Below are 12,656 nucleotides of genomic sequence, written 5' to 3'. Positions count from 1 at the left end.
CCCTCGCGCTGGCCCCGCCCCCTCAGGCTCCGGCCCCGCCCAGCCGCCCCGGTCCGGGAGTCCCGGTTACCAACGCAACAGGCGCAGGCTGCAGGCTGCAGGCTGCAGGCCCCTGGGGGCACCGCAGGCGGCCCGGGTACCCTGGGCAGCCACCGGCTTAGGTTCAGAAAAGACGCAAGGCCAGGACTAGATTAAGATAAAACTCTGTTACGGGTTTAAAAGCTTGCATTGGCCCTGGCTGGCGTGGCTGGGTGGTTGAACCTGACCTATGAACAAGAAGGTCACGGATGGATTCTGGTCAGGGCATGCGCCCGGCTTGCGGCTGGAACTCCAACAGGGGTCATGCAGGAGGCAGCCCATCAATGGTTCTCTCTCCCTCTCCCTTCCTCTTTGAAATCAATGAGAGTGTGCTATGGGGCAGGGCGAGGGGGGGGGGGGGGCGGCGAGTGGAGAACAAAAGGCCAATTGTACAAGTCTTTCTCCCAAGTGATTGACCTCTGTTGGGGACCACGAGACACTCTCTGAGGATCAGGGTAAGGAACTATTGCACCTCATGGCTGCTTATGCTGACTCGGAAGGGGAAGGCCAAGGTAAAACTCAAGGAGGGCAAATCGTAATTGATCATGACGTGTTCCTCCTGCCATAATCCCCTGATGGCTTACAGGAAGGGAGCTTCATTTGGCACCTGCTTAAACCAGCTGAACATGCATTTCCAATGAGAGCTTGTTTACAAAGCTCTTTCAGATGCATTCTCATATGCACTCTATCAGCTGTTCCCTCTTGGAAACTCTCGCGGGATTCTGACATGCCAATCTCTCCGGATTTTGTTTCCAGTTCCTTGACCTTTTAGTATGCGATTCTTTCCCACTATGCACACAGCATCTATTTCAGCGGTTCTCAGCCTGTGGGTCGCGACCCCTTTGGTGGTCAAACGACCCTTTCACAGGGGTCGCCTAAGACCATCCTGCATATCAGATATTTACATTACGATTCATAACAGTAGCAACATTACAGTTATGAAGTAGCAACGAAAATAATTTTATGGTTGGGTCACAACATGAGGAACTCTATTTAAAGGGCCAGAAGGTTGAGAACCACTGCTAGTGCGTCCACTTTGTGTGCAGATGGTTGCTATTTATTCTCCAGTCCTGACCACTCTCTCCATCTTCATATTCATATCCAGCTGACCACTGGACATCTCCACCTACATGTGGCACAGCCATCTTGAACTCAAAATGTGTCCAAATCTGAACTCATTTCCAATGTTCCACCATTCTCTGTCCCCCCACCCCCCACAGTGGTTCTCAACCTTCTGGCCCTTTAAATACAGTTCCTCATGTTGTGACCCAACCATAAAATTTTCGTTGCAACTTCATTACTGTAATGTTGCTACTCTTATGAATCGTCATGTAAATATTTGATATGCAGGATGGTCTTAGGCGACCCCCGTGAAAGGGTTGTTCGACCGCCAAAGGGGTCGTGACCCACAGGTTGAGAACCGCTGCCCCAGTAAATGAAGCCAGAAAGCTGGGAATCAACTTTGATTTCTCCTACTCCCTGGCATCTTATTAACTCCAGTCTATTTCACCATTTAGTTATCTGTTTCACAGCCTCTCCACTATTCCTGACTGCCCTAAGTCAGACCTTCAGGACGCCTTACTTGGGCCATTACAACTGGGTCTCTATGCTGCCTGTTAATTCCTGCACCCCCCGCCCCTTCTCTAGCTATTGTGCTGGAGACATGGCTGCTTTACCTCTCTAATCTTATGTTTGATATTTAAAAAAAATTTTTTTTTCTTATTATCCTTCCTGGAACACACTATAACTGCAGCTTCTATTTTGCAACCATGAGATGACCTTCAAGATTAGCTGTGTGCTAAGGGTGGCAGAACAGAAAACTGGAAGGAATCTGGAATGCTGACACCATTAGGCCATCATATCAGCCCTGGATTGTTACCTCGGACTTGTCACAAGAGGAAAAAACCCCTAAGCTGTTTAAGCTGTTAGGTACCCATTTCAACCTGATGCTTGAAGCATCACACAAATGGATAGGTGTTCTCAAGCGAACCCAGAGCCCAGAGATAAAGGTGGCCTTCGTCAAAAGTCTGACCAACTATTAGGTCCCATTTATGTGTGAAGACATGTTTTTGCCAATGAAATAAAAAAGCTGAGCTTGTTATTAATACCTTAGTATGAACTAAAGGTCATTCATTCAACATACTGAGAGAATGTGCATTTGATGAGAGGATAAGCAAGCCTAGAGCATTGAGAAGCAAGGATTGGTGGAGTTGCAGGGGAGACTTGGGCATTGCGAGTACTCTGGGAACTGAAAGGAGAGATCTGGAAAAAGGAAACATATACATGGCAAGGGATCCAGGGGCCAGCTCTAACTCCCAACACTAACTAGTTTTAAATTCTTGCTTTATCGGGAAAGTTTAAAAATACATGATCTCACTTGTATTTGGAATCTCGTGAACAAAATGAACTGACAAACAAAATAGAAACAGAGGCATGGCTACATGAAACAGACTGACAGCTGTCCGAGGGATGGGGGTGAGGGGACTGGATGAAAGAAGGTAAAGGGATTAGACAAAGAACATACATGCAGAACGTGAAGACACAGACAATAGTGTGGTGATGGACAGAAGGAATGGGGGGGTGGGGGCTGGGTGGAAGTGAGCAAGGTGGGGTGGGAGGATAGACATCTGTGAGAGTGTCAACAATAAAAATAAAATTTAAAAAATCAGTGGGTTGATTAAAAAGAAAAGGATAGGCATAATAGGATTTAGCAACCAGATAATACTCTAAAAAAATAAACAGGAAAAACTACTCACTCCATTTCAGAACATTTTGACATGTGCCAGTACGAAAGGGTAAGTTTGACTTCATGGTCTCTGATAGCAGCTGCTTCACCCTGTCTACACACCTCCCTCTTCCTACAGTTTTCTCTACAAAAGAGCTGTTCCTGGGAAAAATGGAAAGAGGGGCGCCTGACAGGGTAAAGCCAGGAAGGGTGGCTTTTGAATGGGCCCCTAGCAACAGGCCAACAGTTTCCATCTCCTCTTCCACCTTAAGAACAAAAGCTACTAATATTAGTTCATGGAAAATAGGCAATTATACAAAATACAGCAGCAGAACCAAAATTTGTTTTCAAAATGTGAGTTTTTGACACTTGGAGAACTTCATTCCAAACTTCCAATTATATAATTACAAAAAAAATTTCATGTTTCAGAAAAACATACTTAATCTCAACATAAAATTCATGTCACTTATCACAAAGTCAGACAGTCAACTGTATAAAGGAGAAACAAACAGAAGCAGTATTTACAAATGTAGACGACATGAGACACTGTGAAGAACTTTTTGTTAATAAACACAATACATACTTTTACACTCTACATTTCAAAAATGATGCATCTGTGAACAATACGATAAAGTTATTAATGTTGATGACTTTAAATTAAATTCCAGGTTGCGGTGTTGAAGATTTTAAATTAAATTCAAGGGTGGGAGAGTTGAAGACTAAATTCAAAGTCAAGGTTATAGTGATAAAGGCTTTAAATTCAAGGTTATAGTAATACAAATTTTAAATTCAAGGGCAGATTGTCTAAGAAAGGACAAAACAACCAGCATTCAAGCTATTTAGTCAATTAGTTCCCTGTGAGTACAAAATATATAGGAACCACTAAATGGATTAGCCTAATTACAAATGATGTTCATTTCTAAATAACTCACAACTGCAAGAAATCGTTTCACAGAATTTTTCGTCAGTTTCTATCCTTGGGTAGGTATTTCCGCTATATTTAAATCTTCAAAACAATTCCTTTCCACTTCCACATTTTTATAAGTATAAAATGTTTAAACAAAGAGATAGCCATTCCTTAGCTAGAGAACTATTCCCCCATTGACTTCTAGGAGAGAAAAAAAAGATTTCATTTCCTCCTCTGCCCCAAAACATATAAAGTAAACGCAAACAATCCAATTCCTAATTAAGAATCAGTTGCATAGAACCCAGGGCCTGGAACAATATTTCATGCTAGTTTTCTTGCTATAATGCTGAGAACAATTTAGTTAATTACATTATTGAGAAATCTATTTGACAGGCTGGATTCATTCCAGTGCTCCCATTAGCGGAGTTTTGCTAAAAAAGGCGAGAGTAGCGGCGTCTGCGAATGGGGACGTCGAAGAGTCTCCGGGGCCTCGCCTCCTCGTCTTCCTCATCAGATTCCTCCATATCTGCCGAATCATCATCGTCTTCCTCCTCTTCTGCATCTTCCATCTCTTCATACTCATCAGGACCCAATTCCTTGAAAGAGAAAACAGTCTTTTGATAAGAACTTCCATCAGTTTTTTCAATTTATTTAATGCAAATATCTCATTTATCTAGACTCTGAACAGCCAGACATGCCAAATATGAATCTTTATAGACTTGAACAGCACATTTCCATAATGCACATACTGATTCCAGTGTATATCCTATTACATGTTTTAAAATGCTCAATGTAGTTTTCATGGAAAATATATTTCATTAATATAGTACTTATTTTTACATGGTAGTTGTTATTCAGATACAATGTAGCAAACAGACCACTCCTAGCAACTCAAAATAAAATTTTACTGAATTTATCATATTAGTGATTTCAGTAACAATTTTTAATCTACATGCTTACAGAAAAGATGTGAACATATTAACAAGGTATAACATGACCTCTACTGGTACTTTTTATGTACTGTCAACAAGAGGTCTATGATTTCTTTTGAGCTCCTACCATAAAGACACATCATTTCCATTCAACCACCATTGGTAGCTTCTACTTGTACATTAACTTGTCGGAGGCTCTCAGCATAGGGCAATGGTGACGTTAACTGTGCAATAGCTGAACATCACCTGCAAACTTCCTCTTAAGCAGTGCTTCCTCTATCAATCATGGCTTACTTTGCTGTCAACTTTGTCACTTTTGAAGACCCAATGAGAGGAGCCGCTATATCAAACAGAATTCTGAACAGCAAGGAGATCTTACTTGGTAATGTGCGGAATGTTGGGAAACTTTGGATGTGGTGTCAGCGACGGTCTTTCAACCAAGACTTTTGTGACATATCATGATGCAGCACCCTCTCTACCCTTCTGATCTCATCTCCATCCACTCTGCCCCCATTTCCCACCCTCCAGTACACTGGCCTCCTGGCAGTTCTTCAAACATACCAGGCACATTCGTGGGTCAGGACTTTTGCACTTGCTGTTCTTTAGCTTGGAACACCCTTCACCCAAACATCCAAGGGCTCCTTCTACTTCTTTTCAGTCTCAACTCAAATGTCACAGAAGCCTTTCTTGACACATCTTTATGTTATACAACTCAACAGGACACCCTTTATCCCCTTTATTCTGATTATTCTCCAGTGCACATATTACTACTTGATCTAAGTATATGGTGTTTATTTGCTAACCTTTGTCTATGTAATGTAAATTCCAAGGCAGAGATTTTAATTGTATTATTCACTGCATTTTCCCCAGCACCTGGTAGGTACTCAGTAAATATTTGTTGAGTGAACAAATTTACTGATGTGGGAGAAAGGTATTGTCTTTTAGGATTTGTCAAAGGAATAGTCACTGGGATTTATTATAACACAAACAATAACAATCAAAGATATGTAAATATAAGATAATCCATTATTTTAATCTCTGGATATTTCTTTAAATCTAGGGAATGAAGACTTTGAAATCCAATAGCAGGTCCAAAAGGGATTTGAGAAGAGGGGGAAAAAGGGACCAGGGAAGGAGGGAAGGATTAAAAAAGTTATGAAACATTAAATTCAGGTAGTATGATTATTATCTTAATGAAGAAGAAAACAAAAACTGTTAAAGAAAATCAATATGGCTAAAGAGGATTGCTGATGATCACAATAAAATTGTACATACCAAACAGCAGATGGAAAGAGGAACACAGACAAAAATGAAAATAAATCAGCAGTAGGAACCTCTAAAGAGTCTAAAAACAAACAATAAACCACCTAGACCAAGAAAAAACCAACCAAAAGTATATTTTAAAGTGGCATTCAGAGTATAAAGCAAAAGAAAAGATTAAATCTCCCAATTAATTATATTGTTAAAGCACACAAAAGGAGAACAATTCAATTTCCATATCAAGAAAACTACTATTTTCCCTGGCGGGTGTGGATCAGTTGGCTGGGCGTCGTCCTGTACACCAAAAGGTTGCTGGTTTGATTTCTGGTCAGGGCACATGCCCAGGTTGTGGGCTTGATCCCTGGTAGGGGGTATGCAGGAGGCAGCCGATCAATGATTTGCTCTCACATTATTTCTCTCTCCCTTCCTCTCTAAAAGTCAATTAAAAAAATATTTTTAAAAAATGAATATTTAAACAGGAAAGGTAAATACAAGTACAACCCCCCCCACACACTGCCTCTTCATGTTGATTAGAAAATAAGTCCAGAATTTTCATTCCTTTTTATTGTTTTCTCATCCCTGATAGAAAAAAAACATTTTCCACAAGGCAGGTAAAGATTTTATATTATTATTTGTCATTGGGAAGCCACTAGAACTCTAAATAAGTAAGAACATAGTTAAGAGAGGGTTGAACATGTAATGAGTTTATTATTATAATTTTAAATTATAAATTTAAAAATTTTAAACTTTAAAAAAGGAGTAAGTAAATATTATAAAACTTCTCAGTTTTAATTTCTAACATGATAAATATCAATATAACCCACATAAGCAAGAGTTCTTTGGAGTCCTCATAACTTTCTTTTAATTATAGATGACATACAATTTTATATTAGCTTCAGGTATACAACATTGTGATTAGACATATATATATGTATATATATACACACATTATGAAGTGACCACCACAATAAGTCTAGTAACCATTTGTCATCATACATAGTTATTACAATATCATTGACTATATACTCTATGCTGCACTTGTGACTTCTTTTATCACTGGCAGTTTGTACTTAATCACTTCACCTTTTTGCTCATTCTCCCACCCCTCACCCCTCTGGCCACGATGTATCTATGAGTTTGTGTTTAGTTTTATTTGTTCATTTGTTTTGTTTTTAGATTCCATATACAAGTGGAATTATATGGCATTTGTCTTTCTCTGTCTGACTTATTTCACTTAGCATAATATCCTCTAGGTCCATCCATGTTGTTGCAAATGGCAAGATTTCATTCTTTTTTATTGCTGAGTAATCCTATATCCTATATAATAAAAGGCTAATATGCAAATCAACCAAAAGGCAGAACAACCAGTCGCTATGATGCGCACTAACCACCAGGGGGAAGATGCTTAATGCAGGAGCTGCCCCCTAGTGGTCAGTGCACTCCCACAGGGGAAGCGCCGCTCAGCCAGAAGCCAGCTCATGACTGGTGAGCGCAGCGGCAGTGGTGGGAGCCTCTCCCGCCTCCGTGGCCGCGCTAAGGATGTCCCACTGGTGACACACACACACATATTCATTATCTGTTCGTCTATGGATGGACACCTAGGTTGCTTCCATAGTTTGGCTATTGTAAATAACACTGCAATGAACATAGGGGTGCATATATTTTTTTGAATTAGTGTCTTTTAATTCTTTGGATAAATACGCAAAGGTGGAATTGCTGGGTCATAGGGTTTAGTTCCATTTTTAATTTTTTGAGGAATCTCCAATAACTTTTCAAAGCTTAAGGGGGTCATGAGACCAAAAAGTTTGAAATGACTGCCTTAAGTAAAGACTACTTTATACCCACCCTAACAAACATTTTAAAAAGCCTCAACGGGATCAAGTTGACCCAATAGTAACTACCTGCGCCAATAAATCTCAGTACTCTACATTTTATGTCAGGAATAGTAGCAACTTTAGGACAGGAGCATTTTCAGAGATAAAGATTTTATAACAATAAAATAACCAGTTCATTAAAAAGACGGCACAATCCTAAGTATATTTGCACATAATTATAGAGCTTCAAAATGCATGAAGCAAATCTGATAGGATTAAAGAGAAGGAGACAAAACTTAATTATAACTGGAGATTACAACAATCATCTCTCAGAGAGACCAAAAAAAAAAAAAAAAAAAGATCAGTAAATATATAAAGGACTTGAAAAACAATCAACCAGTTCAACCTGTCATTTATAGAATAATAGTCCCCAAAATAACAAAATATACATTCTTTTCAAATACACAAGTATTTACCAAGATAGACCATAATTCTGGGCCATAAAACATTTAAAAGGATTGAAATTATACACAGTGAGTTCTCTAAACATAACAAAATTAAAAATCAACAACCCAAAGATAACTAGAAAATCTCCAAATGTTTGGGAATTAACACATTTCTAGAAAAGTCATTGATCAAAACTAAATTACAAGAAAATCTGAGAATATTTTGAATCAAATGGTAATGAAAACATAATGTCAGAATTTATGAAATGTAGCTAAAACAGTGCTTACAGAGAAGGTCTAAAATCAATAATTTAAACTTCTACCTTAAGAAGCTAGGGGGGAAAAAGCAAATTAAACCCAAAGTAAGAAGGAGAAATAAAGATAACTGTAGAAATCAATGAAAATAGAAATGAGGAAACAATAGAGAAAATCAGTGAAGAAAAAATTGTTCCTTTAAGTGATCAATAAAAGTGATAACCCCCTAGCTAAACTGATGAACAAAAGATATAAATTACCAATATGAAGAACAAAAGAGGACATATGACTATATCTTTTCCAGCCATTAAAAGGATTATCAATATTTAGGTAGCTTTATGCCTATTAATTCAGCATTTAGACAAAATGGACAAATTCCTTAAAAGACACAAATTAGCAAAAGTGGACATGAAACAGAAAATATAAATATTAAAGAAATTAATATTTCAAAACGTTTGCACAAAGCATATTCCAGCCCCAGATGACTTCACTGATAAATCATCTAAAACATTTAAGGATAATTACAATCTCATACAGAATTTGGGCTGGTCAGCATGGAGACTGCCATAAGTAGCAGATTCCTAGAACTGGATATGAACAGTAGGAAGCACACCTCCACTGGGAGGGAAGCTAAACTTCACTTCCAAACCCAGACTGTAGACTGTTTTCCACAGACATACCACAAGCATGAAGGCCTAAGTCTCCTCATCATCCTTCCTTCTACAAATTGGAGTTGTGAATGTGTGAACTCTGGGTCAGCTTCATATCATGTCCATCTTCCCAGACTTATGTTAGAGCTTCCCATCAGGGTCACCCAGGAGCCAGAGGGTTTTGGTGAACATTTGATGCCTACAACTTGATTACATTCTGGGTATACAATTCATATTTTATTCCTATTGTATAACTAGAGCCTCATAATTTTCTCTAATCGTTTTATAGCCAGTAAGATTGGGGTTACTGCTAAACCTGCCTTAAGGTAACCCTAAAAATGAGATTTAAAAAATATACCTAGTTGACTTAGGAAATGATCCCAAAGAGAGACTAGTAAAAGTACGAGTCTACCCATTAAATCCTTTGTAATAATTTCTATAGGATATTTGTATTATTTTACAAAATGGGAGTTTTAGAAAAAACATTGTAAGAAATTGTTTTCCCTGTCTTAATGAAATAAAAGAAAGCAGATATCAACTGGTCTAGTGTGGTGTTTCTCATTAGGCGACAGACGTATTTAAAACGAATAATTACTCTATAGACTACTAATGGTAGACTCATGTCATTATACATCTGTCCAAACCCAGAGAATATATAATAAGAGTGAACCTGAATGTAACTTATGGACTTTGGGTGATAATGATGTGTCAGTTGAAGCTCCATAGTTGTGACACTGACACGGCTCTAGTGGGAAATATTGTGTGGGGGTAGGGGGTAGATGGGGAATTTCTGTACCTTCTGCTCAATTTTTCTGTGAATCTAAAACTGCTCTAAAAAATAAAGCTATTAAAAACAAACTAACAAAATCAGGTAACAGCAGAGTTACTCTGACTGAAGAGTACAGAGCCTCACTTACTTCTTGTCTGCCTCCCCCCACATGTTCACATAGCCCACCCACCCCAAGGTACTTCCTCAAAATTCCTAGGGTTCTTTGCAACACAATTTATAAACTATTTGTCTGGCTAATCAACAAAGACCCTCTGTGGAGTCAATTCTAAAAAGTTATGTAAATCAGCACCAGAGGAAATTTAACCTACCAATCGAGCTATAGACACCCTGAATGTCGGACATGCCATATGGAACCGGGGAATGGCGACATTAAAGATCTTGTCTTTAAAGTAAAGAAAGTGGAAAGTATAATATCCTTCCATATATCCTGATGTTGTAGAAAATGTGGTACAACTTGTGTATTCATACACCCGACCAGGGCTGATGATTGGAAATTCACCTGCAGAGAAAACAGTAACGATTAATTAAAGCATAAAATTCAGTTCTCCATCACAGCAAATTAGATATGTCCTCTACGGGAGTATGTAAACTATGTTAAAGTAAATGCACAATTACAAACAAAATCTAAAAGGAAACACAACAAAATGTTAATAGTGATGGGATTACGAGTATTTTGACTTTTTGGATAGTCCCTCTAATTCTCTATAGTGGTGTGTGGGTAGGGTGGGGGAATTCTAGGAGAATAAAGCAAAATAAAAAAAGAATTTTTTTTTCCCCAAAATGCTTTGAGACATTTTAGACACCATCTTTAAGACATGGGTAATAAGTGTCACAGACACTAGTTTAAACAGTGATAAGGATAATCTAAATGTTTAAAAGTAGCAATAGGCTAAAACATAAAATTCTGAGCATGCAGCTTAAGCATTTAGCCCAGAAAAAAATGGCAGTCACAAAGGAGAGTCCTTACTCCAAGGGACCAAATTACTGAAAAAGAAATACAGCTTTAATAAAATTGTTTAGCACTAGATCCCCAAATAAATTCAGGAAAAATTCCTTAAACAAACATGCAGAACATGACTTTATTCATGGCAATAAATTAAAGCAACTTTAATCTAAACTGAATTCTGTACATGCTTAGGACCAATAACAGAAGTACATAGCTTAAATAATGTTATTTTTCTGAAGCACTAATACAAAATCTGAAGAGTCTAAGGGTTCAGAAACTTAAGATAATTACAATGTCAATGGAAATCAAGCTAGAGATGATTAAAATCCACAAACAAAAAAATCTGTTATTAATTTTAACATTTCTCCCCTAAATTGCAAAAGATGACAGATATAAAATTTATTTTCTCTTTCTGTTCTATGCCTACAAAATATTACAATGAATAATTATTCAGTGGGAAAGAAAAGAACTTAAGAAGGAAAAGCAAGGAACCCAGGTGATTCACAGAATGTAAACTCAATCCCTGTGCTATAATTTTAGAAAAGTTCTGTTTAAAGGTACTAAACTGATAGAATGACATTTACACATTATATTTGTGAAACAAAGTATTGTCGTTAGGAGAAACCCAGAATCTATGATACCTTTCACATTGTAAACACAGCTATTAAAAAGATGCAGTCATATCCACCAACATCATCATGCATTTCTAAGCTGTGCCACATATATGCTCTCCAAAAGTTCTTAGATGCAACTGATGTATAAACTAAATCTTGCATTACATACCAACTACTCCAGGTCCTTGAACTTCTTCTACATCACCTTTAGCATTTGTTATTCTCCAATAGCGACTGTCCAACTGACAAGCCTTCTCAGGAAGTGCATCCTTTGACATTTCAATCCTGGAGAAGGAAATGGGGCAGTAGAAACACAAATCAGGCCTTTTTTTGTTTCTTTTGTTTAAGAGCTACAACATTTGGGTTAAGAACATAAAGGGAGCCCTAACCGGTTTGGCTCAGTGGATAGAGCATCAGCCTGTGGACTGAAGGGTTCCAGGTTCGATTCCAGTCAAGGGCACGTACCTTGGCTGCCGGCACATCCCCAGTAGGGGGTGTGCAAGAGGCAGCTGATCGATGTTTCTCTCTCATCGATGTTTCTAACTCTCTATCCCTCTCCCTTCCTCTCTGTAAAAAATCAATAATATATATATATATTTTTTTAAAAAATCTTATTGATTTAAAAAAAAAAGAACATAAAGGGAATTTCCAAAGGAAGTTAAGAAACACACCCCAAAGTCTGTGTTCATCATCTACTTCTGGAAGTTCTCAAAGATAGTGGCCTGATTAGCTAACTCCCTCATGAGAATGCTTTCATTCAACTTCCGCGCCTAATTTCAGTGAGGATCAACAATAGAAAGGGCAACATAAAAATTCACAAACTCCATGCTTACAACACTCTTTTGTTGTTCAAATAAAGATCAGTATGGAAAACGCTTTCTAGATACAGTGCCATAAAAAACTTCTGTTCTAAAAAACTGACAGTCTTTTATTCACTACAAGGCTATGCAACCCATTTCCTTTTCTCAATTAGCTTCTATATACAAAGCTCAAAGCGAAATGTCATTACTCAGTTACTGGGATCACCTTAACTCTGCTTCCCAATACTATTATTTCCCCCCCTTCCTCTGGGAATCTTCGGTCTCTTATTTTCATTTTAAGTACTCTACAAGCATATGTAGGTATCATTAATTAAGCATGTCTCAGTCCTAGGCAAGATCTAAATTAAACAACAAACAGCTGTGCATGTGTAACTAGACACGTCAAAGGCTACATACAATACTAAAATTCTATGATGCT

The 12,656-nt window shown here is 38.1% G+C and overlaps 1 protein-coding gene across 1 annotated transcript in view; it reads right to left on the bottom strand.

Annotated features, from left to right (window-relative positions):
* Positions 1-3,143: 3,143 nt before the first annotated feature.
* FBXO3 (F-box protein 3) overlaps positions 3,144-12,656 on the bottom strand; it is a 35,643-nt gene continuing 26,130 nt past the window's right edge. The window contains exons 9-11 of the mRNA XM_059709734.1: positions 11,587-11,702; positions 10,166-10,356; positions 3,144-4,306 (exon numbers count right to left, since the gene is read on the bottom strand). Of these exons, the coding sequence (XP_059565717.1) occupies positions 4,142-4,306; positions 10,166-10,356; positions 11,587-11,702 (472 nt within the window). The 3' untranslated portion in view covers positions 3,144-4,141. The remainder of the gene's footprint in view (positions 4,307-10,165; positions 10,357-11,586; positions 11,703-12,656) is intronic.

The sequence above is a fragment of the Myotis daubentonii genome, chromosome 9, assembly GCF_963259705.1.
Source record: "Myotis daubentonii chromosome 9, mMyoDau2.1, whole genome shotgun sequence".
Lineage (NCBI taxonomy): Eukaryota > Metazoa > Chordata > Mammalia > Chiroptera > Vespertilionidae > Myotis > Myotis daubentonii.
Note: the sequence above shows the minus strand (reverse complement) of the source record. Positions and strands in the feature narration are given on the sequence as shown.